At 42.1% G+C, this 27,604-nt stretch overlaps 2 protein-coding genes across 3 annotated transcripts in view; one reads left to right on the top strand and one right to left on the bottom strand.

Annotated features, from left to right (window-relative positions):
- taok3a (TAO kinase 3a) overlaps positions 1–16,007 on the bottom strand; it is an 85,731-nt gene extending 69,724 nt beyond the window's left edge. For both annotated transcript variants that reach the window (XM_085786252.1, XM_085786253.1), the window contains exon 1: positions 15,881–16,007. The gene's annotated coding sequence lies outside the window, so the exon portion shown is untranslated. The remainder of the gene's footprint in view (positions 1–15,880) is intronic.
- Positions 16,008–17,836: 1,829 nt separating this feature from the next.
- suds3 (SDS3 homolog, SIN3A corepressor complex component) lies at positions 17,837–26,664 on the top strand. The gene is made up of 12 exons (XM_085786251.1): positions 17,837–17,963; positions 19,831–19,900; positions 20,036–20,091; positions 20,857–20,928; positions 21,356–21,375; positions 21,490–21,646; positions 22,080–22,175; positions 22,607–22,668; positions 22,781–22,802; positions 23,953–24,058; positions 24,973–25,057; positions 26,558–26,664. Exons 1-12 carry the CDS (start codon positions 17,852–17,854, stop codon positions 26,654–26,656), a joined length of 957 nt encoding a protein of 318 aa, XP_085642377.1. The 5' UTR covers positions 17,837–17,851; the 3' UTR covers positions 26,657–26,664.
- The last annotated feature ends 940 nt before the right edge of the window (positions 26,665–27,604 follow it).

Raw genomic sequence — 27,604 nt, 5'->3', positions numbered from 1 at the left:
ATCATATACGATGTTACAATGTGTATATTTGTGTAGTCTTATCTGTCATAAACAAGAAGTTATGGGGCGCGTTTGTGTCGCAGAAACAAGAGCTGAGAAACCAGGTTGGAGGCGCCGGTTGGTTTTCAGCCAGAAGACACTACGTTGAAGGTAGAGAGCCTCCGTTCTCCCTGTAACAAGTTACAAGTCATTTATTTAACCATAACAATTACTCTATCTGAAGCTGTTTAATTAAGGTAAAAATGTAGCATAGTTAGAGGAACTATGCAAGTCCGGTCGTTTTTCAGCTGTTTTGCTAACCCTACTCTAGGCCATGTGCATTTGTTTTTAAAGAAGCCGGCAAGAAAGCAATCAGTAGAGCGGTACATAACATTATATGTCATATACGATATTATGACGTGTGTATTTGTGTTGTTTAATCTGTCATAAACAAGTAATTAAGGGTTACGGGATGAATTTGTGTTGCGGTGCTGCAGAGACAAGAGCTGGGACACTGGGTCGGAGGCTCTGATCTTACAAGGTTGGTTTTCAGCCAAGAGACGCTAGGTGGAAGGCAGAGAGGCTCCATTCTCCCTCGTAAGTCATTTATTTAACCATCACAATTACTCCAAAGCTGTTTAATTAAGGTAAAAATGTAGCATAGTTGAGCTAACATCCCTGCATTGTTCCTCTTTGACATGTCTGTCTTTGAGAAGACTCGTGCTGACAGAGTCCTAGTTGTGTCTCTTGACACCACAGTAACAAGTGTCGATGGTCAAAAGCCTCCACCAGCTCGTGACTCATCCTGCTGCTACAGTATAGCCCCATTCTGCTTTCCCACAAGGCCATGCAAAATACATGACAGCACCACAGCGTTCGTGTAGCTGTGGAGAGAAAATGTGCAAACACACACACTGTAGGCTTGGCACATGTACACAGCCAAACACATACATGAAGTGCTATAGTCCTTTAATCAACCATGTGCATTGACACACACACACACACACACACATAGAGAGAGAGAGAGGGACTTGTTCTCATGGAAGTACACACCAGATGATCTAGTTTCAGCTCCAAGTGTGTGCGTGTGTGTGTGTGTGTGTGTGCAACGCTGAGTGTAGAGTGAAGCGCTACTCTAAAGCCCAACAGGATTTTCCAATCAAGAGCAGCAGAAAGATTAATAGAGGCCTATTGGATGCTTCTGTGGTGAAAAGCTGTGCAAAAGAGAAATTGTTACAGCGAGTAGGACATGCAGCTGTTTTTTTTTTTTTTTTTCCATAATGAAATATTAAAGAGACTCAAATTAACAGACAGGTTGAGCTGCATTAGCTGGAAGTGTGTGTGTGAGTGAGTGATGCTAGTGTGCGGTGAATGAATGGCGAAGCTATCGGGCCCTCGCTGTGGTTGCACGAGTCCAGATATCTTTCCCAGATAAGACAAGACGAGCGAGCGAGTGAGCAAAGTGAGTCAGGTTTCCCCTCATTTGTTCTGTGATCGGCTGCAGGAGCCTGAGAACTAAGATTTTTAGACCCTCTTGCCTCTGCCTAAAGAAATATTTTAATCTTTTCAATGGCCTAATTTCCCTAATCTGCCAGCCAAGGTTTGCACAATTCGGAGCATCATCGACTGCCCCTCCAGACAAAAGCCGAAGCAAAAAGCAACACAAATCTATTCCAAATCTTTCCAACAGCTCAGCAGTGAATGGATTGATCCATGTACAGTAAGTCGTCTATGCTGTCTGTGTGTGTATGTGTGTGTCTGTGTGTGAGAATGAGACGCCCTCTCTGACTTTTCTTGAAGGCCATGTTCTTGGAGGGAAAACGATGATGTCATGCAAGCCGTTCGCCAGGGCCTCACGGGGCGGGGGATATTTGTGATTCACGGTTATACATTTATGGCCAGGACTCTCACAGCTGTCAGCTTCATAACAGACAGAATACAAATGTCCTGCGACCATTAAATGCATCGCTGGGAGCCTTAGTTGGTGCCATCAGTTAACGGCAGTATCACATCCATACAGCATGTATAACTATTATTATCATTAACATCAATAAAACAATGAATGTGTCAAAACATTGTTGCACAGTAAGTGTTGTGTTGCTATAGAGACGCCCGGGCCAGCGAATTATATTCTCAAACTTAAAGGTCCAGTGTGTAAAAAGGGGGGAAAACCGTGACATCTAGTGCTCAGATTCTCGACTGCAGCCCTCACCCCTCCCGTTGGCAAAGTCCGAAGACAAAAAAACTTGTACGGAAATATATATGCATCATAACTCAAAAACTTTTCACTATTCTCTACCGACTAACTCACTCTCTGCTGTTTCCTCCTCCTTTTTCTTTCCTACCACCTTTTTCTTCGTTGCAAGGGTCTTGCTTTAGAGAGTGTCGCCATCTCGCGCTGCCATGTTTGTACGGCAGCCCGAACGGAAAATCCAGCACGTTTCACGAGTTTCGCGTCCATAAATAAACCAACCGCATGAAACCCGTGAAACGCGCTCTCTGGCTGACTGGATTTTCCGTTCGGGCTGCCGTACAAACATGGCGGCGCAAGATGGCGACACTCTCTAAAGCAAAACCCTTTAAAGAATAATAAGGCTACGAAAACCAAACAAATTTTATTTTATAGCTATTATACACTTATACAAATATGTTCATGGGTAGTATATTCAGATTTTGCCAATAAACCTTGCCAATTATTACCCACTTGACCTTTAAAGTGACATAATCAATTTTATATATTTTCTTTTATAGTGAAAATAAATGAAAAGCAAAAAACGACTGCCTGCATGATGTTTTTTTTTTTTGCACATCGTGCAGCCCTACAGTAATTATAACAATCAGTCTGATAGTACTTGAATACAACAGTACAGCTGCTCCAGCTTTCACTCTGTTGTCTCCTCTCAACCCAACTGATTAGAGCAGACGGCCGCCCACCCTGAGTCTGTTACTTCTGTTGGAGGTCTCTTCCTGTTCAGACTTTTCTTCTTTCCCTCTTTCTTCACCATTGCGACGTCCTTGCTCATCAGTCGAGTTTCTCTCCCTCTACAATATCGTCAGGTCTTGCCTTATATGCTCTGAGATAATGCATGTAGCTCCACATAAAGTAAATTGAATTGAGCTGAATTGCCGTTTCCTGCCTCTGCGAGCGGTTCCAGACAAACACGAACACCACAAACTTTTGTTTTCAAAACCGAAACGCTTGCATGACACAGTGCCCCTGTTGTTCTCATTTGATCGGCGTGGTGGCGGTGGTGGAGGAGCCGTTAGTGTGTCACGACGACACGGAAACGTCTTGATCATCGCAGCACGTCAGCTGAGAAGTGCCTGAGAAGACGGTGGGTAATTTGCCTCATCTAACTGTTTAACGCCTCGGTGCATGGATGCCGCCACACAGACGGAGGGAGCATGCTAACCTACTACAACTACAACGCTCCTGCACTCCTTCTGCCTCAAATAAAATGAAAAGATCAGCCGAAATGAAAGAGAAAGACGAGAGGGGAGGAAATTAAGCAGAGGAAACCCCAAAAAGGAAACATGCATCTAGGCCACTGAGTCATTTCCCCTGTGTTTTGCCTCTCTTCCTCTTCTTCTTTTTCAAATATACACTGACAGTATAAATTATGTACATCATCACTGGGGTTTACACAGAGTGGGAGAGGGCCCATGGGTTTTTGTAGGCCTTAGGATTTCGGGCTTTTTATCCCCTGTAAAGTCTGCCCGCAATTAGTTTGGGAATTAATTCAGGCTCAGAACTTAGCCTCCCCCTTCCTCTTTTAGATCTGTACTGATTCATCCAAGCCTCTTTTACACACACACACACTCACACTCACACACACACACAGGGGGAGTATAAAAAATGTAATGTCAGGCCTGTGGACAGATTTTACTCACATAGATGCCTTGAAGGTATCACCTCCATTACAGTTATGTTGTTTAATACAGTAACCCAAATAGCTTCTCTACTAAGGTCATTGTTTGAATGGGTATTTTAGTGTGTGTGGAAATGTTTCCCCTTTTTTTTTTTAAAACTTTCATTCAATGTTCAGCATTCAACAACGAGAAATTGTTTCTTTTATCAACCATTTAGGTATTTAACTATTTGGGAGATTGAGATATTTGCTAATCAGGTGTTTAATTAATTTTGTTGACTGACAATCAGCTAATTGTTTCAGCACTTGTGTAATTGCAAGGTTACAGATTTAATCATTGCCTAATCATATGATCAATTATTAGACATGATGACACAGCGTGTTCTTCATTTGTTCTTTCTCTTTTTCCTTCATCTCTAACGCTCACTGTTGGTCCAGGCCCGCTCTTCCTGGTGGGATCCAACCGTTAACTTCTTCTGCAACCTCTCACGCCCTGTCTCTTTGGGAAAAACGGGGTTTGGATAGCGGACACTGGTTCCTTCCAGTAAAATTTTCACTATCACGACATCTTCCACTTTAGCTATGCAAGTCTGATCTCACCAGTGTGCACACACGGATCAGACGTCACGGCCCCAATGAACCCACAAGGCCCCGCAGTTCTACGCGTGTTACCAATCAATAATTCATCAGTGAAATCTTTATATTGCAAATATTTCTCAGCAAAAGAAAGAGGGATTGTAAATTAATAATGGGAACCTTTTATTTAGAAGCCTATAAATCTGAATGAAAGGGAACATGTGTGTGTTAAGGTTGGTCCGATAGATGCCGACACAACTCAGATAAAGTTTGTCAGGCATCTGCACAATAAGCCGAGTGGTTTATCCCACAACAGATAAAGAAAAACAGGATGCTCCTCTGTTATCTCACATGGACATCACACCACTTAGACGGCAAAGACCGAAAGTGGATAATCCACAAGGGATCCGATTGCAAATTCTCCATTTATTATTTCTTTACATTGCTTTGGGCTTTCAGTTTATGTAGTGAACAGACCATCTTGTTTTTAATGAAATGCAGCGATCTCCCCTCCCGCTGACGATGCCGTCGTCCGTCACAAGGTTTCAACTAAACTGTACTGTGTATGTTTGGGAAAGAAACAAAAACAAAAGCTCTTGTGTGCGAGGCTGTCAGGGTGCGTCGGATGCAATTGTCTCACTTGGTAATTTTCTGTACAACTACAAAAAAAAAAACTAAGTCATAACGTCCGTCCAGACTACGTAATTCTCTCATGGGTTTCAGTGATCATCGAGATGATATCAACAGCAAAATCCAGCCTGTGATTATTGGTGAGAACAGAAACTCGAGCCTTGAAATCCAACCCGGCAGTAATATTGGCCTGCTTCCTGTTCCTTCACTATGAATTGATTAAGAATGTACAACAGGCTTTTCTATCTGACATCCCCCCCCCCCCCCCCCCCCGACCCTTGTATCACACCAAGAAACAATAGCTGGACACACAACGAGTCATAAAAAGCTGCTGTCTATGAAAAGCCAGGAAGGGTGTGTGCGTGAATGAGCTTCTTTGATAAACCTCACAGCCTGATAATTTAACCATTTCCTCATTTGCCCTCTGGGACGTTATCATCCCCTGCAATTATCCTAAAGGTCCGCGGCTCCTCTGGCTTTGTAGCGCTGCACATCTGGTTCATTTGTGTTTGTGTACGATGAGAACTTGTGTGTGTGTGTTTGTGTGTACGTACGCGCGGCAGTGAGAGAGGAAACAAGAATGAGTGAGGGAAGTAGAGGGGCGGGGTGTTCGCTGGCAGAGTTTCCTCCGAGTCACAGTTTAATTGGACAATTGTTCAGTTTAACCTCAGGCTCTGCGGGTTCAAAAAGGCATGCAAAGCCGTCCTAATATGGACTGTTAAGCAAGAAAAGGGTGGCAGAAGCACTTGCTTCGGCTCGCTTTGCATGCCTTTTTTTTCCCTCATGACAAACGCCCATGCTCCCTCATGCAATATGACACACTATTTACATCCAGTCTGATGAATCAGGGGTTAAAATAGCTGCGCTGTCCAGCCGTGAAACCTTTTGCTATAGCCTTGATGTCGTCTTGCATTTGAAATCATTGTCGGTGGTGGTGGTGGTGGTGGGGAGGGAGGGAGGGGGGGAATCCTGCAAATAAATTATTCAGCCAGGCTGAGGCACAGACTTAACTAAAAAATAAAAAATAAAAGTCACATTTAGCCTGATTCACTGCTGGGCTTGTGACAGCACAACGCAATCTCCCCCAGATTCATCAGAGGCAAATCTCCACTTGACCCAATGGAGGCTGTCCAGTCACAGCATTAGGGATGCACAGAGCTTGGGCAAAGGCCTAGTTTCTCTTGGGACTAGGAGGGGGGATGGGGTGGGTTTTGGCTGCACACAGACACACACTGTGGGAGCCAATAGATGAGGAGTTATCAAGCATTTACATCAGGTTTCAGTGGCAGACAGAACCAAAAAGGTTCAGCGTGATCTTGCCAGGCGACATCACCCGTAAAAACCCCTGCGCCCATTCGGTAATGCCGTGAAATCAAAGCCTGTCAGCAATCATTAAATAATGTCAAGCTGCCAGCACTGACTGACCACCACAGAGCCACATTGTTGCGTTGACCACAAAGTGCTCAACCTTAGCCACGCCAGTGAAATGATGACACTTAAAGAGGAACTATGCAAGTCCGGTCGCTTTTCTGTGTTGCTAACCCTCCTCCCAGCCATGTGCATTTGTTTACAACAAATCCGTCGAGAAATCAAGTAGAGCGGTGCATATCGTTATATATCATATACAATGTTACGACATGTATATTTGTGTAGTCTTATCTTTCATAAAAAATTATGCGGTGCTGCAGAGACGAGAGCTGGGACACCGGGGCGGAGGCTCTGATCTTACATGGTTGGTTTTCAGCCAAGAGATGCTACGTGAAAGGATGAGAGCCTCCATTCTCCCTGTAACAAGTTACAAGTCATTTATTCAACCATCACGATTACTCCAAAGCTGTTTAATTAAGGCAAGTCTGGTCGTTTTTCCAATGTTTTGCTAACCCTCCTCCTGGCCATGTGCATTTGTTTACAACAAAACCGTCCAGAAATCAATCAATAGAGCGGTACATTACGTTATATATCACATACGATGTTACAATGTGTATATTTGTGTAGTTTAATCTGTCATAAACAAGAAATTATGGGTTACGGGGCATGTTTGTGTCGCGGTGCCGCAGAGACGAGAGCTGGGACACCGGGTCAGCGGCTCTGATCTTACAAGGTTTGTTTTTCAGCCAAGAGACGCTAAGTGGAAGACAGAGAGCATCCATTCTTCCTCATAGCAAGTCATTTATTTAACCAGCACAATTACTCCAAAACTGTTTATTCAAGGTAAAAATGTAGCATAGTTAAGCTAAAAATGCTGCATAGTTCCTCTTTAAAAAAAGAGGTTCAGAAACATCTTCTAAATTATGATGTCGAACTGCGAGACACAGAATCACTTTGGGCAGGCAAAGGAAGCTCCCAAAAATAGACCAGTGTGCTGCAGTGTATTACCTCACCCCCCACTCACATCAGCAAACATGTCCATCACAATTACGCATCCTAAGCTTTGCTGACATACCCCACATCGCTAAGCTAGCATCGCATCTAGTTTTTTTTCCCAGCCAGTCGGTTGCATGCTGGGGGGAGAGAGAGAGTCAGCAAGAATGGACGCAAATTGTAGGCCCATGACATGACACTTTCAATTTTTTAAAGACCCCTATTACAGAGAAACCATGTAGTTCTAAAAATACGCCTGCCTAAGCCCTTTCCTTCATTCTGCCGAGCTAAATTAAGCCCCAGACCCAGGAGGGGTAGTGGTGATGGTGGTGGTGGTGGGCAGAGATAACACAAGTCAGCCATCAGCATTGGTAATGTCTCTTTGGGTGATGATGATGGCTGCTCATAATTCCCCAGCTCTCCAACTTGGCCTAGTCATGGAAGAGCAGAGGCAGGCTTGCAGATTTCACAGGAGAGCTGGAGACAGATGCAGCCGGACATAATGGGGTTTGAAAAGAGGAGGGGTGGGGGGGGTAGGAGAGGGCCAACTCATGGTCACAGCTGCAACCTCGCCAAAGGATTGGAGGCGCGCTTCTAATGAAGGGCTGTAATCAAGTTGCTCGTGCTAACCTCCCACACCCAGTCAGGCTGACTTGCCAAAATGCCTCTCTTATGACAAAGGGGTTTCGTACGCTTGAGGAAGAAAACAAAGGAGAGAAGAACAGGCCATGTAATGCACATGAAAGAAATGACGTATCTAACAACTAATCTGTTCTGCATTGTGGACTATAGCATATCAATATTGCATGTGGTAAACAAGTTAATCCAGATGTCACGCTAGCAGAGAGTCTGAAATAAGGGGAGGGGGAATAGACTTGCCAGGTGAATAAAGGTTGGCATGTGCCTCCAGACACAAGCCACAATAAATGTCCTCTAACATGCACTGTATTTTCAGCTGTTCAGTGGGCGACAGCTGGATCCCACCGCCTGCCAAAGATCCAAACAAGACGGTCAGACCAAGACAATTTTCCAGCAGCACAAAGTGGCGAGCGATCGGCAGAAGTGGCACACTCATTGGGGAGGCATTTGTTGATGAGACATCTGTTGGGCCGTGACTTCCTCCGCTCCACAACAGCTTTCAGTAGACCAAGGCCATGACTCAGGTCTGCACCAGCTGCTGGGCCATGACTAGATCCATTTTAACATTTTTCCCCGCCACTCCTCTCATGGTCAGTCAGTACGTTTACATGACTGTTGAAAAAAAAACGAATTATTGCCTTAATCCGACTATAACTGGACAACTAAAGTGCGTAAACACGTTAGTCCAACTAATACCGGACTTCTCCAAATCCGACTGAGACACCCACCATTTTCTTCTGCATGTATATGCCTTGACTGAACAATGCATGTGTGCGCATGCCTTACAACAGTAAAGATGACACAAAGTGTAGCACAGAAGCAGGCCCGAACCCGGCAAAGAAATTTTTTTTAAAGTTGCATCAGCGCTGATTGACTGCATCTCAGATGTGTTTTATATTAAAAAATAAAATAATAATAAACTAAAAAAGACCCAACCCATGTCATTTGTATAGGCTATAGGCTACCTATTTTCTGTCCCAACCTGGCACAAACCGGCACATCTGGTCAGGAACTTAAGTCTAGAACGTTTTTTTTAAGTATATTTTTCGGGCATTTTTGTCTTTAATTGATAGTTTAATGGAAATGGGGAGGCGGACACTGCCAGTTATTCAATTTTCCCTGTTGCATGTAAACTGGGACAAGGACAGAAGTCCGACGAGAAACTCAAATCGAGCTATGAGCATAGCTCGACTTAGCTGTGCATGTAAACACACTGAGTGGTGCAAACAACGTACCCAAAAATAAATGCTGATGAAAGAGTTTCTGACGATGACTTGGTCCTTTGGGCCTTCGTGTACCTCTATTCAAAAAAGACGTTTTCCTTGGGAGCTGATGATCTTCAAGTGGTTTTTATGAACACACTTTTTTAATTAAACCAAGAAGATTGATGGTTGAGTCTATATCTTGGCTACAAACATTGCAGTGATGCCCACCGGAAAAAGGCTTATAGGGATCCACCCGCTGTGAACACATTCGTGTGAATTTAGTGCTCATGTTTTGGTAATTAAATAAAGCGCTACTGGTGCTATAGATTAATCCTGCTACCAAATATCTGCGCTGGTTCTTGCATGCTTCACAAGATCACAATCTCGCGCAGTGCTGCAGAGTTTTGCTGTCTTTTGAAATCATCATTAAAGGCGGTACGCATGAACATATCTGCTGGAAGAGGAGAGGGGAGGTGGGGGTAGGGAGGGCATAATTCTCCTTGTCATCTGAGACAGCATTCCTATATTAGACATGCTAAACCAGATCACTGCAGAACATTAAGCCTGACAGCAGCGCTTTAATATTTGATGCGCTCTGCTACCATGGCATGAACCACCAAACTGGTGTAGCACCGGCTAAACTGACAATCCTCTAATATATTTTTCAAAAGTCAACCTCCTGTCACGTGGAAGTTGAGAAAAGTCCGTCGCTTTTCAGCAGACAGCTGAGGAGAGAGATGCTGAGGTGGATTAGTCAGCAGGGAGGAGGAGCAATGTGCATTTTTCACTTCAACAGGTTGCCCTAGATGCAAAGCAAAGGAGCTGCCAAGCCTTCCCCCACCCCCACCCCCTCACTGGCATCAAAGGTTTTTCATCTTTTTTGGAAAACATCATAATGGCTGTCTAGCTAGCAGATATGCTGAGCTGACCGAGCACACACACAGCCAGTAAACTCATTACAGGGTTGGTGGCGAGCCATAAGACATATGGGCCTAGCAGTGGGCCCGTCATGGTTCCTCGACAGCACAAGCATGTAAACTTGTTAACTCTGACATCCAAATGACCCCACGCAAGAGTACGGGGATGAACCGAACACAACCTGGAAAGACAAGACATCACATGCTGGATAATAATACCTGGGACAAGGAGGGAGTAGGAGGGGGTGTCTGTCCAAGACACTGTTTTATTGCTAATTAAAACAGTCCTCCTAGGTTCTGTAAGGCCACAAGCCAGCATGTGTGCCCTCTGGTTGTTCTTAAATTAGACAAGTCCGGATTCAGCAGCAAAGACTGAAAGAGATTGCATTAGGCAATAGAGCACATTAGAAGAACTGTGAAGGAGAAGCTAAAACAGGCTCATAGAGGTCACACTCCAACAATTGTAACTTTGCTTTACAACATGGCCTGTTCGTTGTTACTGATAAACTTCTAGAGCACTGGTGTCAAACTCATTTTAGTTCAGGGGCCACATACAGCGTAATTCAATCTCAAGTGAGCCGGACGATTAAAATAATAGCATAATTACCTATAAATAATGAGATGATAAAAAAATTTCGTGCAAAGAAGTACAAGTATTATATGTTTACAGTTAATAGCTATTATTTTACAAAACATTTTTAACAACCTGGAATTTCCTGAGAAAAATACATGCAATTTCAACAATATTATGTCTGTCTTGTTTGTAATTTTTGGCAAATTTCACAGCAAAGATTGGACCCTCTGGTGGGCTGGCTTTGGCCCACGGGCCACACGTTTGACGGTCCTATAGAGTCTTTACTATGTATCCCAGATGATGACAGATCTGCAGAAACCAGAGGAAAGGAGTTTTCGTCGACTTGACAAAAATAATATGAACGTGACTAAAACTAATAAAAACTAAAATGACAGTTTGACACAAAGACTAGACTGAAACTAAAATTAAAACAAGCCGCCAAAAACAAAACAACAGACTTGAACCAGCATCTTCCTTCTTTTTTTTTAAACACCCCCCCACCACCATGTTGGTTTTGAATCTGGTCACTAAATTCGGGGACATCCTTCACACTGTTCTCTATATCATGCTGCTTTGCCTTCTTCCTATGCAATTGAAAAGCTTTTCCGTGGATTTGCTGCCTCCATGAGCAAATCCACTAATCACTGTATTCAGATTAAATGGATTTTGTGCAAAAATGTTGCTGTCATAATAAATGCTGGTGTGTGACCTCACTCTAAGAGGTGTTTAACAGCCCCAGCTCCCAGAAAGTTTTGGATGGGAAATAGTTGGGAGAGGAGAGGGCACCCATCGCATTTTTCTGCTTTTTACGTTTTCAACTTTACTCACACCCAGATTATCCAACCTGCTTTACAGAACGGGACATGATTACGGCTGCTGCCAGGCGTTTAAACCCCCACCCACCACCACCACCAATGTCAGGTCTGCTGGTCGTGTCAAGCCAAGTCCACACTAAGCTGACTGAATTTAAAAACACCTTTTTTTCTCCCCTCTTCTAACCTTCCTGAACCAACACGTTAATCGATGTCACAAGCTTGCACAGACAGATCCATGTGTGCTGTGTAGCAATAATGATATGAAGCCAACTTTATGCTACCTGCGCATTTCCAGTGTTCAATCACACACAGTACAGGCCTTTGACATTAAGCCCTGCCAGGCTACTTCACCATCACAGGAGCCATCCGACCGGCAGCAGGGTCAGTCAGTACATCATCAACATTGGAATAACACAACACAACAGCTGGTTACCATGGTATTTTATATATGTTTTCAGCTGTCTGACAATAGAAACGGGATGAGAGGGGAAGTAGGCCTATCTTGATTTTTGCATCATTACTTATTTATCATACAAAGCAGCAAACATAATACCCAAAGAATACTCTGTTCATCAAATCAAGATCCAAAATCTGTTTGTTTTGAGTTTTTATTTATATATATATATATATACCTAGAAGTTTTTATAGCCTCAGTTTTATTGGTATACTTTGGCATCGAAACTTCGAAGTAATTTCAAGGGAAATTCTCTCTCACTCCCACAGACGCCTGAGGCTTTTCATGTAGATCCCTGTCCAGGTTCATCATCTGTTGCATCAAACACCTACTACAGGCTACTGCATTCTTGTCTAATATCTCCATAATTGCCATCATGGCCCCTTGCCAGCCTCTCATAACAGTACTGAACCACTCTGAGTTGGAAAGGCAATCTTTACATCTGTATCTCTCAAGACACATTGTTGTCAGCAGCCGTGTTAAATACTGAGATTTTCTGATTGTTCTAGGTCCTCTTATACGTCTGTCTTTGCCTAATTTGTTATGTTTTCTATGCAGATTTCAAATAGAAGGTCCTCAGACTCTGCAGAGTGAAAGTCTGCAACATTTTTGTGAAAGCAACACTTCACAAACAGAGCCAAACAGGTAGGCTTATGTAATACTTTAAACTTGTGATGAATGAAAGATGCAAAAATGCATTTCCTCATGAAAAAGAAAGGTTCATTGGGCAGTTAAATGATCAATAGAGAGAGATAATTGCCTGATCAATAGTGAAATGGAAATGCCACCTAATGTTCCTGAATTACAGCAATGAAAGTGTTTTTTTATAGAAGGAGAAGCTGACCTTTGCTCCTTTGCATATAAAATGTCATCACTTCATTTTATCCTGTTGGACGTTAATGGTAAATAATGTTGTAATTTCTGTATGAAACATCACAAAATTCAAATCCATTCATCCGGGCATCCATGCGAACGTTTGTACCAAATTTGAAGAAACTCCCTCGAGGCCTGACTGAGATCCTGTGTTCACAAGAATGGGACATGCACACGACACGTACATCCAGACAGACAACCTGACAACATAATGCCTCCGGCCGCGGCTGTTGCTCGCGGAGAGGCTTAGAAAAAGAGGTTTAACTGCGCTGAGATCATCTCTTTGACCGGACGGCAAAGAATCAAGATTTCTATGATTCGACAAAATCTCTCTTCAGGTAGCATGTTGCCAGCAGTACACGCCATTAAAAAAAACATGTTAAAAACATGTTTCACAATTTAAATGAAGCCTGACCTTGAACATAATTTAAATTTAAATGTGCCTCTGGTGAGAAAATGGCCTCAGTGGGAGCGTGACCAGCTCACACCCCCCCACCCTTCATCCCCTGTGTCTGACAGCCACATCAGCCAATTGTCAGGAGCAGCTGATGTGTCCTTTCCCAGTGCATCCATCAAGTTGCACACACACACACACACACACACACACACACTGCTACTCAAAGGGATTTGTGCAAATTCATGAGAGGACGACCCCTGGCTAATGTCTCCATAATCTCTCACACATCTCTTTAAAAAGACACGGCGGTGCAGCAATATGCTCATGACAAGTCTAGAGGAAGCTTGTTGTCACACTACAGAGATCTGATCTGTGTCACCTGTGTGTCTAGCAGTTATCAGCCTTGTTAGACAAGACTCTTCAATCTCTTAGCCCTTTGACTTTTGGTCTTGAGGAGTTTCGCGTTTCACAACCTGCACTATAAAAAGCCTTTACCTCACCAGATGTGGCTAACCTCAATTGGGTTCAGTTACAAGAAACAAGCCTTTAGTGCAGCTGAGCATAACCTTTGTTATCGCCACTGGTCTGGCAACAACACCTACCTATCCTGTATCGGTGTGTGTGTGTGTGTGTGTGGATGAGTGAAACATTTACCTTTAACTGGCACAATCAGTGTAAAATCATAAAACACTGACCTGCCACACATGCTGATCACTAATAAGGAAGTGTGTCGCCAAATTATGAACATCCTGGGTATGAGTGATATCAAAAGGGCAGTGTACTTGCACAACCGTCCTGTGCCCTTTGAACGAAAAAGGCTGCAAAACCAAAAAAGTAGGACACTCTTGACTAAAGACATCAGCAGCTACAGGATTGTAAAGGAAAGCACAAAGGCTGACATAAGTTAAAAACAAAACAAAAACGTATTCTCTTTAAGTTTGACACTACTTACTCAGCATTATGCCAGCTGTGGAATATGGATTTCTCATGTACACTTCAGTCTCTCAGCAGAAGGAAATGCTATAAAGAAAAAAATACTATAAATTGATTTGAATGACATGCAGGTGCAATGTCATAATATGGGATTAAATTCTGGTGATCCGTGCCTGAAATCGCGTGGGCTGGCTTCTTAAAATAAATCTTTACAAATGACACAGTTTAGCAGTGAAACCCGGGTCTAGCTGCCTCTTCTCACTCATGCGCTCTACAACACACAAGAGATGACATCATGTTGGGTCAGCTTGGGTTTTACTGCTCAGCTTGCTCTCTCTCTCTCTCTCTACATCTGCCATTTCGAGCGCGTCACGTTACCCTACATTTACTTTTTTTTTTTTTAACGCTGCTTATTTAACCGTTCACTCACTGTCCTGAGTGATGATGATGATGACCTTCTTTTGCAGCGATTCACGCCAGGAAGCAGTTATTATAAAAGCAGGTGGTGAAAAAATATGAATGGCGTACGACTATTAAATGAATGCAAATCAATATTGCAAGCGCGATCGTTACAATACGAGTGTCACGGATGCATGCACGCAGGTTATACGCGGTTTGCAGGGAGACGTAGTAAAAAAAAAAGAAATTGTGGTGCTGCTGGCTGCGGGTCATGTGTTGTGTAGTGTAGTGGACGTTACACCGTCTCCATTGAAAGCCATTGTGACTCTCTCTGCTGTTGATAGTAAAAAGAAAAAATCTCACTCACAACAATGTAGGTAGGATGTAATGGACGGTACCACAGTCGTTTTGTGGATGTGTGAGTGACACACACTTATAAAACTAACGTAAACGTAGCGTGCAAAAAACAACAACAAAAACAAAACAACATTACAACAACATTAGCCTTACACCTCACTTACAACAACCTGTCATCCTCTTTTCTTTTTTTTTTTGCTCTTCATACCCACCACCACCACCCCCCCCTCTTGAGGAGCGAACCAAACAGGAAAGCGTCTCTCCTCCTTCAGTTACATATTGTAAATCCCCCCCTCCAAAAAAGAGAGAAAATCCACCGTAGATTATTCAGCAGGTGCAGCTGCTAAACACATCAATCAATCAATCAATCAATCAATCATGCACCGTTACGAAGCAAACCTACGCACTTAACCCCCAGCGAGCTGATGCTGCTTTCTGTTAACGTTACTCACCAGAAGTGGCGTTCGTTCAAACAACGAACAACGTCGAAACCCAGACGACTGACTGACTGTGGTCATTTCCAACTTCCAGGTGCAACGCGACTCGTTTTTTTCCCCTCTTCTTCTTCTTCTTCTTCTTTTAACATCCACTTTTCCCCCTCTCTCTCTCTCTCTTTCTCTCTCTTTCCTCTCTCCCCCCTTCGCTGTCCTCTCTCCCCTCTCTCTCTATCTCTCTTTACCGCTGTGACATTTTCAGCCGCAGTTGTAGTAGCTCGTGTCGTAGCCGTTGAGACAAGAGGAAGTGTTCCATTCCATTTCAGTTAGTGAAGAGAGCGCTGCCTGGTAACGTTAGCCGTTACAAACCTAACAACCACCAACAACAACACAGTGACAGCGGCACAACACAACACAACAACAGCGGGGGAAAAAAGACCAAAAAACAACTAAACCAAAGCAGCTCACCTTGTGTAGAAGTCGTCGTTGTTGTACGCACTTCGAGGGCATTTATTTAGTCCGACTCTGAAGATGTCTGTGTGCGTGTGTGTGTGTGTGTGTGTGTGTGACTTTGCGAAGTGCTGTCAGTTGGTCTGGACTTCCTGAATGACGGAGCAGCAGCAGCACGAGCACGAGCACAACCCCTTCGTCCGTGTGTTTGACAGCTCTAGTTTGAAAGACGGCCCGGAAATAAAGTTGGCACACACACACGTTGAGCACTTTTCAGGCAGAATGAATACCAAATTAATGGTTTTGTGAGTGTCTTGTGCTGAAATGTTGTACTACCCATATCAAATGCACAATAAATAAATAAATAAATAATATAGCATTTACCTGTTTCTTAACTGATGCTGCTTTAAATAACAAGACCATAACTTAAAAGTTAACCACCAACAATCCTACACCGTATTTGTTTTTTGCAAATCATTAAAGATGCATGGACTGAGTCATCCCGATTCTGTTGCAACTTCAGTGATGGTAATCCAGTTCGACTCGTGTAAATAGCAATAGCTGCTCAGTACAATGCTGCCACCTGCTGTTGTTTTTACTGAAGTTCAACTGTAACGCCACTGCATCTTCATTGATATCAGTTATCTAATAAGACACCATACCTTTAAGGGTGGATCTGGGTGTTCTTTTAACAAAGCAATATATTTATTGTCATGAATGGTTTCATAATATCTTGCTACATATATAAAGGAGACAACTACTTGTCATCATGCATCTTATAGTAGTTGTCTCTTTTTTGTCATTTTGTTTCTCTTTGTGTTTGTTTTATGTCCTTTCCCCCCATATTTTATTGGTTCTACTTGAGATGTTTGATCATTATGTGATTGATTTACGGCTTTAGTCGTATGTCTTTATGTATTTTCTGATTGTTTTTATCTTTTGTAGCTGTTCTGTCTATTTTAGGGTCATGGGGCCCTCTGAGTGCTTGGGCCCCATGGTCATATGCCTGGTTGGCCTCTTCAATAAGATGCATTGTGTTGACTTTCTCTAAATTAAACTGTAGAGAAGCACATCAAATGGGTACATAATTTGTTGACTTTTGACCATAAAATGTCACATGTTCCTGGATTATGTTTCTGATGTTGGTTGTATGTGAGTCTGAACTTTACAGAGACATGATTCCAGATTCAGAAAATAGAAGAAAAACTTAAATGGCACAACTTTATTTTGGTGGGGAGATATGTAAATAGTTATTGATGATCAATCACCATGTGGTCTTGCATTTGCTCATACACCTCACCCTTGTAATAATACCACACCAATACCTGCTGCAAATTGTGGGACTTTTAGTGTGGGTTAGTGCATTTTATACTTTAAAATTTTCAAGGAAATGATGGGATTATCTACTGAATAAACATGGAACATTTGTATGGTCTGCTTGGTTTCTTGGTTGACATTATATTTCATAGGTAGGTGGAGGCATCTAATAAGCTTTTTCTTCCAGCACTGTAAATATAAATAAATAAAAATGACTTGTACCAAATAAATGTTATTCTAAAATCAGCCAGGAGATAGAGAGGAGTACTCTACTTTCCTCCTCGGCTGCTGCTCAGTGAAGAAATAAGGAACCAAGTGCCAAAACAAAGAGACCCCACACTGCCTGATGTTCAGAAATATGCCTGTTTACATGTTTTTCCATATATATTTTTTCACACATGTAAAAATACGTATATCACTGACGAGTATCTTTTATCGTACAATGTTGATTTTATATTGTTTTAACACTTTGATTAAAGACACATTAATATTACACATTAATATTGCAGACATTTTTGTACAGGCAGAAGGCGGGGGCAGCTCGACACTCGGGGGTCCTGCTAGTTGTAGGCGCTGTTCCAAAAGCAAGCTGCAAAAAAAAAGAAAACACAAATCGATTGTTTATTATTTTGTGTGTGTTTGTTTACATTTTCCAATCGAACATTGATATAAATGGCTTCGACTTTGCTGTCGCCCATGGTGGATTACTACAACGACGAGGAGGAACTTGACAGCGTGGACGACGACGATGACCGAAGTTTCAGGGGGAGAGACTCAGAAGAAGGTACCGTTAAACGGGCTGTGTCTACTTGTTGGAAAGGAAAGGAAAACGCACAGAAACGCGCGGTTTTTATTAGTGCATAATGGACCTGTTTTTTTTTTTTTTAATGCAACATTTAAACCAATCTATAGTATAGAAACAGGTTTCTCATACATTTGCGAAAAACACACCAGAGTCCCACTTTAATGTGCGCGAGCTTCGGCTACATATAGTTAGCATGTGAGCTACATAACAAATTAGCTCCCCGCCAATCAACAAACCAACTTCCTGCCCCCCCTCCAAAAAAAAAACATTTTTAAAAGCAGGCGATGTAAATGAGATTAACCACTCACCAACAGTGGTGGATTATATACCGATTACTGATATCACGATATTTATAAACATATTCGTATTATTTGTGTACAACACGGTAATGCTAACTAAGCTAAGCTAAGCTAACGTTCCAGTGCTCGTGTTTACGCGTGAATTCAGCTTTAAACCACTCGGGACATGTTATTAATTGTCATTGTGCAATACGTAAAAACATGATTAAAGTGAAGTAATCATGGATCTGCCCTGCCATTGTCTCGAATGATTTAGACTGACACCAATTTTTTTTTTTTTTTTTTTTTAAATAAATTATATCTTATGAAAGGGGGTGGCTACATCGCGTTAATTAGCCAACTAAGCTACGTAACGTTAGTTCCGAGCATTGACAGGTCACCAGGCAGGAAAGGGAGAGAGTGAGAGAGAGAGAGAGAGGGAGAAACCCTGCGTTGCTGTGTCCACTGCACTGCACTGCCCTGTTCACACTATCCGGTGAAACAGGACGGAGTGCAGTGAAAAGGGGAAAGAAAAGACAGGAGCGATGACAGCAGCACTGCAAGGTTAGCCCCAGCTCCCTTTACATTGATGACTTTAACAGACGCCGTACACAGCATACATACGGACTTTATTTATTTATTTATTTATATATTTATCTATCACCCCCCCCTCCGGAAAACATTGTGCCTTGTGGATCGGGTTACTCACTCTTTAAAACCGCAGGCTGCTGTGCTAACTTAAAGCTAGCACTGTAATGCTAACCGAAAATGAAAGCTGCTGTGTCAGCTTTATGCGACCGGGCCTTAATATTATTATTAAACCCTTTTATCATATGAGTCGTGGTCTGATGGTAAAAGCGACTGTTGTTTGTTTGTTTTTCGCCGGTGCTTATAAACTTGGCTGTCGGAAGTTTTGCCACATCGCACCGGCCAGCCGGCCTCGGCTACAGCATGTTGTTAGCGGTGTCCTGAGAGAGTTGTCGCCGGGCTGACAGCAGCACAGCGCGGCCAAGTCAAGTCAAGTTAGCCGGGCATCGTCTCTGATTGATCTCAGCATGCATGCGGCAAATGCTTGGTATTTAAAAAACAAAAGTGACAGCTATCGTTTATCACATGAATGACTTACATGTTACCGAAACGTCGTTGTCTGAATACCTACCAGGTGTGTGCTGCTCACCTTTAGCTCTGTCTAGGTGAAGTTATTCTGATGCGACGACCTGCTGAGAATATATGATCTATTTTTTTCTCTCTCTTTTTTTTGTTGTTTTTTAACCTCCCCTTATCCGTAATCTTAACAAACCCAGAGGGCATTCCCAAGCAAGCAGGGTGTTCACCATTACCTTGCCACTGCCACACACGTCTCTTTTGATCTGCTGTCTGTCTGTGGACTCAGACTATTGACCTAAGTTTGTGTAGGAAAAGCTCAAACAAACAAACAAAGAACACTGTTATTAAATGGCAGACCACTGCAGGGAAGACCATGACTTATTACATCAAAGTCAGTATCAGTTCAGCATCTTAACCGAGGAATAATTTTAAGTCCAATCTCCTGTCATTCCCTTTTCCAGACACAGAGGATGCCAGTGAAACAGACCTTGCCAAGCACGACGAGGATGACTATGTGGAAATCAAAGAACAGTGAGTGTTTTTTTTTCCAACCATGGCTCAGCTGTTTTAACTAATCCAGACAGGAAAGTTTTAATGTTTACTTTTTAATGCTGCTCAAGAGTGGAAAGAAATGTGATACTAACTCAGTGGTTTATTTCATTGCAGAATGTACCAAGACAAACTGGCCTCCCTGAAAAGACAGCTACAGCAGTTGCAAGAAGGTAATCACATGGATTATATTTTTTCCCTTCAATGATCGGAGGAGTTGAAGAGTTTCCAAATAAGACCGACTCACTGATGCAATTCATCTCGGTGGGATTTTGTGTGAGGATGAGAGTTTGTTTTTTTTTTCACTGGAGAATTTTGAAGGACACAGCTAAATCCTTTTTTTATTGCTTATAAGAAGTGGTGGTGTTTAGGGATTACACCATCAGCTATATAAAGGTAGTTTCATAGGTGCTTTAAGAGTTCAACCATAGTCTCTGCAGCTTAAAAAGGAGAAACCGGCTGAGACGCACATGACAACAAACAAACATCTCCTCCGCCACAGACGGCTCATTTTATATCATCATCAACAACACTGTCTGCTGTTTACTGATACAAACTGCTTCTGAACTGCTGACTGGGCTGTTTCAAGGTGGCGTAGCACCATTAGCCATCCCATGAGCTGTATGTATTAGTCTGACTGATATTGAGTGACACATTATGGACTGTGTGTAAATCCAATAGTAGGAGTACCGGCGTCAACGTAAATCTACTCTAGACTTTAAATGGGTGTCGAGAGTAAAAGGTCTTTAATGGTGGCCGAGTTGTCTGGAAATATTGATGACATATTTTAAAGAAACAACTTGTAATGGAGTTTAAATACCTTACAGCAGAATTGACTTGTTTCCATACAGCACAAACATCTTAATCATAATCTGATAACACCATAAAAGTCCATTTATCTTCTTCACTCGAGGTAAATGACGCTGTGTCTTTTGCAGGTACGCTGCAGGAGTACCAAAAGAGGATGAAGAAGCTGGACCAGCAGTACAAAGAGAGGCTCCGAAATGCAGGCACGTTGAGAGATGTTTGGAGACGAAACGAGCTGTGCAATTCAAATTCTGGAGAGCCTCCTAATTTAGTCTGGTTTGTTTGGAGATGGGAGAACAAAATTGGCATGTCGTTACCGATCATTTGGACCGTGCAGCGTGAGCACAGAAGTCTCAACATTTTGTTTTTATGCAGAGGTTGATAAAGATCTGATTTAACCACAACATACTTCATAGTTAAAGACATATTCTAGCAACCTATTAAGTAGACCATGTCTCATCATTTGGCCACTTTGTTTTTCCTCCCTCAGTGGTTTGTCTGTGATCATCTTTTCCCTTTGCTTTCTCTGTTTGCCAGAATTTTTATGTGCTCAGATTTTTCCTGATAAAAACGTATTAATTTGGTTTCTTCTACGTGGCTAACCAAGTTTTTCCCTTTTCCTTTTTACAGATTTATTTCTCCAACTTGAAGTAAGTATTATTCACCCTGTCGGCTTGATTCTACTTTATACAGAACTGACCATCACTTCTTGGGTACGACATGGATAAACAATTGTTCTTTTTCCGTCTTTCCACCTTGTGCAGACAGAGCAGGTGGAGAGGAACTACATCAAGGAGAAGAAGGCAGCCGTAAAGGAGTTTGACGATAAAAAGGTGGAGCTGAAGGAAAACTTAATTGCAGAGCTGGAGGAGAAGAAAAAGATGATTGAGAATGAAAAATTAACAATGGAGCTGACGGGAGGTAAGAGAGCTTGAACAGGATTATTAATGAGGAACTTGTTCAGCAGAAGAGACAGAAACAGGGTAAAAAATGTATGCGGAGGGAATCCAGCGCTGTCAAGAGACTAAATCAAGATGTCAAAGTCTAAGAGGATTTTTTTCTTCTAAAATCAGAATTAGAGAAACAGCAGATTCAGTTTTTTCAGTGCAGTTCACTTAGTTTATTGGATTTTGTTCATTTTAAATGAACAGAGTAAACAGATTAGTCAAACATTCATTATAATCTGACTGGAAATAACAGCCTTGGTGAAATTAAAAATAAAACTTAATTAGAGTTATTCACATAGGTTGAAGTGGTGATGGGCAAGAATCAGAATGAGTGGAGTAATATGCACACATTAGATGCCATTTAGACGCTTTTTAAAGATGTCTGTTGTTCTTTCTTTCATCCATAGACTCAATGGAGGTAAAACCTATTATGACTCGGAAGTTGAGGAGACGGCCCAACGATCCAGTCCCAATACCAGACAAACGGAGGAAACCTGCACCAGATATCCTTTGCATAAACTTGACTTGGCTACATTTGCCTCCTGCTTTATGATAAATATACATCCATTCATGTTTGTAGTGGTAAGAATTGCAGTTTATTATGTCTTGATGTAGTCACATGAGAGAAAGGACCACTGATGTGTTTCAAACCTGTGAAAGTGGCAGCTAAGGAAGCAGGATTTGTTTATTGGCACCACATGGTGGCCCAGTTGTCATGCTGCATGACATATAAAGTAATGCTTTAATTTTCTTGTCAAGTGAGATAGGCTGCCCTGTTGGACCTAAAGCACTGTGTGTTGTTATATATACATTTGTACATGTGAGTGTATGAACTGTCGTCTCTAAATTGAGACGCAGTATAAGTGAGCTAAGAGGTCTTCATCACTGAGAGCAAAGTTGTTGTTTTTTAATAGCCTTCCTTTACTCTTCACACCTCAGCTAAATTATTTGCTAACAGACGAACAGATAATGGAAGATCTAAGAACACTTAATAAGGTAAAGTGTTTCTTAATTTACTGATATCGTGCATGGCCTTTCTCGGTCTTATCTCTTCTAAATATTTCTTCTTTAAAAAAAAAATTGTTCTCACTTTTTTTTTCTCTTACAGCTTAAATCACCGAAACGGCCAGGTATGTCAGCACTCAATTTGTTTCCATTTGTCACACACAACACATTCTCTAAGTCTGAGAAATAGTTTGTCAGACAGGGAAATACACTTTTAGCACAGCTTGGTTGAAAGGAACAGCCTCATGAAGTCTGCCAGCCATGAAATATTAACCCTCCGTAACATAGCAACATGTTGTTTTTACACTTAAGTTTTTGGACAGATCAAACAAACGGTAACATTTTAGTTTGAGACATTTGGATGAAACAGGAGATTGATTTAGTTTCCTGTTTTTATGTGTTTTTGCTAAGCCAAACTAACAAGCTGCTTGATAACATTGCACCATTCTCATATACCTGTATATATACAGTATACATACAGTGGGGAGAATGAGTATTGAACGTGTCAATAGACTTGCATGGTGAGCAGCATAGAGGCCATGGCGGTTGAGTGCATTACTCATTGTTTTTATTTTTTATAACTGTACCTGGTAATTGCAGGTCTCTCTAAATCTCACTGTTAGTGGTCCTTGGCTCTTGGACAACTCTTCTTAGTTTTCTTTTGACTCTGTCAGAAATCACCTGGACATGGCCAATTTATGGTGAAATGTTGTTCTTTTTAGTTCTGGATAACGGATAAAACAGTGCATTCAGACACGTCTGTAACTGATGCATCAGTTTGTTCTGTAACATAAGTTTCTGAAGGTCTTGAGAAGCTCTTTGCTTTTCCCCATCATGAGATGCTGATGAGAAACCTCTTTATAGGCGTCAACTAGACTAAACCAGCTGATATTACTTTGCACTGATAGGGGGCAGGATGACTTTCTAAATACTGACAGACTCCAGCTGCTTTCTTGACTTTCCAAACCTTTTTGCACCTCCTTTTCTTCATGTGTTCAATACTTATTCCCTGTGTCATTTCACTTTCATAACACATTACTTAACTTATGGACATAAATGTTTGGATTTCTTTGTAGGTGTGCATTAATTGGGTTGTTGCAGACATATGGTGAAAATTTAATGTCAATAGCTCGATTAGAAATATATTTTCTGAGAAAAATGTTGACACGTTCAATACTTATTTTCCCCGCTGTATGCAACATCACAGAAAACTTTAACCTTATGATAGACCCGTTTTTGCGAGGTGATACTAATGCAGCATTTCTCTTTCTTCAGTGTCTCCGTCGTCCCCAGAGCACGTCCCTTCAGCTCCCATGGAGAGCCCCTCCCAGCGCTACGAGGCCCGCATCGAGGAGGGAAAACTCTACTACGACAAAAGATGGTGAATCCACACTTTCATCCTCAACAACATCCGTATCATTTTCTTCCTTGACATTTTCCTGTGCGTCACCACTAGATGGCCACATTGCCACAGGTTTGGTGGCTCTCGCAGCTCTACTGGTCCTTTTTAGAAGACATTTTACAACCACTTTGATGGCAGCCCTCCTCCCTTTTTCTGGTCTGGGCTACAGAAAGAGATATTACTCAGGAGCCACCGAATAAGTGCTGGTGCTTGAAGCCACCGTAAGAAAGAATACATATTCAGAGAAGGGTGGGTGCATCAGAGCCAGTGGTGCAATCTGAATCTGCTGTGATGCACTTATGAAAGAGATTGAAACATCCTTGACCGACACAGCTCTGACGCCCCTCCGTTTGAGAGCAGAGCTGTGCCTCAGATGTGTGTCAGAACATAAGGTGATTTGAAGAGGGCTTAAAAATAAATAAATTAATACAATTCTGTCTTATTAGCTGCTGGTGCACATAGAGGAAGTTGAGAGACGCAAGCTGCGAGGTTTGTGCAGTGTTCTTGAAAGGCAAACTCTCATTTATTCATCGCTGAAGAAGACGACGCCACCACCGGAAAGCCTCCTCAAAGAGCCGCAGGGAGACTCATGCGTCATTATTCTTCTGTGGGTTCTTAATGATCAAATGCTCTGGTTGTCAGTCTCTACCCCTGGGTCGGTTTTGTCCTCTGACAGTTTTGAGCCATTAAAAAAAAAAAAAACAGACTTTTTTTTTTCTTTTTGTTTTGACTTGCCGAGCCAATTATCTATTTAGTGCCATCTTCGGAGGAATGTGGTTTACTCTGCTGGGTGAAATGATGTATAATGAACCTACTGCTCATTCCTTACTACGAATGCTGAACTAATGTGGTGTGTGTGTATGTGTGTTTTCTGTTTTTTCTTATTCGGACAGGTACCACAAGAGTCAGGCCATCTACTTGGAATCAAAGGACAATACAAAGATTAGCTGTGTCATCAGCTCAGTGGGGACCAATGAGGTGAGCTTTAAGACTTACTCATCTCCTGTCGCACACAGAACTGGGTTCACTGCTCAAAACATCTTCAAATAACTTGCCATCATTGTCCAAACACCATTAAACACACACAACATGCACTCACCCCTTCACTAGTCCTGGGTTGGACCGTGTTTTACCTTCAGTACTGCCTTAAAGACTCCCTCCAACCATACATTTTAGTTATTTTAAAGCATCAGAGGGAGGCCGAGACCAGCTGGATGAGGGGCTGACTGACAGAGATGAAAGATGGTGAAAGTGAAACGCTGTTAAAAAAAATGTTTGTTTGTTTTTTCTCGGTGAGAAACTGTGGTGGAAACAAACGAGACCGTGGTGGGCCGCCATGCACCGAGCTATGCAGCCAAACCCCTGTCTGCCTGAAACTGCCAGTTAGCGTCTGCCATTGGTTCACGGCAATTTGAAGGCAGAAATACTCAGAAATACAATTTTCCACGTACTTTTCTGTTAATATGTCCTCTTGCATTAGAAAAATCCCACAACAACATGAAAAACATGATTTTCATCGGAGGGTCTTTAAGTCTTCTCTTCATGACATAGATTCAACAAGCTGCTGGAAACGCTCCTCAGCGGTTCTGGTCCATATTGGCAAGATAGCATCACGTAGCCGCTGCACATCCATCCATGATGCTGATGATGATTCCAGCACAACCCGAAACTCAAAGCTCTACTGCAGTGGTTCTCAAACTGGGGTCCGAGGACCCCCAGGGGTCTTTGAGAGGGTTCAAGGGGTCCCCAACTTTTTCTCAAAATTTTACCACTTTTTCTTGCAGAAATTTCTCTAAATTTAAGTTTGCTTTTACTGCGCATGTGTGTATGAACAACTATAATGGAGAAAGAGCGCTATGCAGAGATGAATGAACGTTTTACAAAACGTACTCACTTAGAACAAAAGAGATCCATCTCTTCAGCAGTGCTTTATCAGACATTATCGTCACAATACTCCCAGCACAACAGACAACCACGCAGGTTCAGCAATCTGTTTGTTCAGAAAATCTCTATTTTGATGATCAATTGTTATTCTTATTTTTTAAAAGATGTTGTTTAACTAATAGTTTGAATATACAGTATGTTTGCTAATTGTATGATGTGCATGGGACAGGAGTTTCCATTCATACATAGCTCTACACACAACAGTTCTTTTACCTGCCATTGACTTATATATTTGTATTAACGAGGCGTACCCCATGAAGTGTATGCTGATGAGTGTAAGATGCAACGACCACTGGAAAAGGAAAGTTCGTCTTTCCACTGAGCGTTTAGACAGAAACTGTAATGTGAGTTTATTTTCTGCAGCCCGGATTAAAGAGAGAAGCAGTTGAACTGTCTCTTCACAAACTGGCTCTCTGCAGATAACTGCGGTTTATATTGACATGTCTTAACCAGTGACAGCTCCACTTGGAGTCCATTGTTTGTAAGTCACTTTAGTGAGGGATTTTTTTTTCTCTCTCCGCCTTTGTTCTGCAGATTTGGGTGAGGAAGACGAGCGACAGTACGAAGATGAGGATCTACCTGGGACAGCTGCAGAGAGGGGCTTTTGTCATCCGTCGACGGTCGGCTGCGTGAAACATCACCCCACCCTGCCCACCCCGCATCTGTTCATTTATCCATTCATCCGCCCCCTCATTCATCCACCGTTTCCCCTATTTGACGAAGTTTGACGTGTGGCCTCCTCATCATGTACACTGAACCTCCTCAACGACTCGTACACAATGCAATGACCAATGATATCTCATCTTCTATGTTTTCCCACATAAACTAAATGGTCATATACACGACTGACTGTCCTCCAGCATTATTTGTCACTATGTGGCATGTGTATGAAGGCCATTAGTGGTCATATAGGGGGCTACTACTTTGATTACTGTCTCATTCTGTCATCATAAATCTTTTCTACAACATGCAGTCTTATTTACATTTATCATTAAGTTATTTTTCCTGGAACAGCCTCGCGTTGACCCGCAGGAACCGTCTTCAAGCCTTTCAAACTGTCTCACTGGCGACTTGTGACAAAGCAGCCGCCGGAAAAACCTTACTGACAGGATTTGTGGTATTATTTCTACAAAAAGACACTGATTAGGCCTGAATCTGTCGAATAAAACTGCATCTGTTCCTTTACTGTCATGTCATTTTCAAAACAGTATGTCTTTTGCACTGTCATTAAGACGTGGAGGCTCGCTATGCTTATTGGGGGGGAAAAAATGTATTTTTAAGTTTTTATGTAGATATTTTTTATGTCTTTTCGTCATCCTCTCCATATGTGAACAATCCGGATTAGTTCAGCTGTATTTTGCATGTGGAGCATTAAGTCGACTATTGATTTGTACTGTATTTCATTTTATTAAAAATCTTCTCTGCCTTTTATCAACTCTGTGAGTTTCACTGTCTGAATGATTCTGAAACTGCAAACAAATTGAACGGCATTGAATAAGCCAAATGTAGGAGACGATTACATCCAGAAACTCAATCAATTTTGTCCAAAAACATAAGAATATTCTACAATTGAATAAATAA

This window comes from Trachurus japonicus, chromosome 9 (genome assembly GCF_045865225.1).
Source record: "Trachurus japonicus isolate A0001 chromosome 9, Traja_1.0".
Lineage (NCBI taxonomy): Eukaryota > Metazoa > Chordata > Actinopteri > Carangiformes > Carangidae > Trachurus > Trachurus japonicus.
This window is presented reverse-complemented; position numbering and strand designations above follow the sequence as displayed.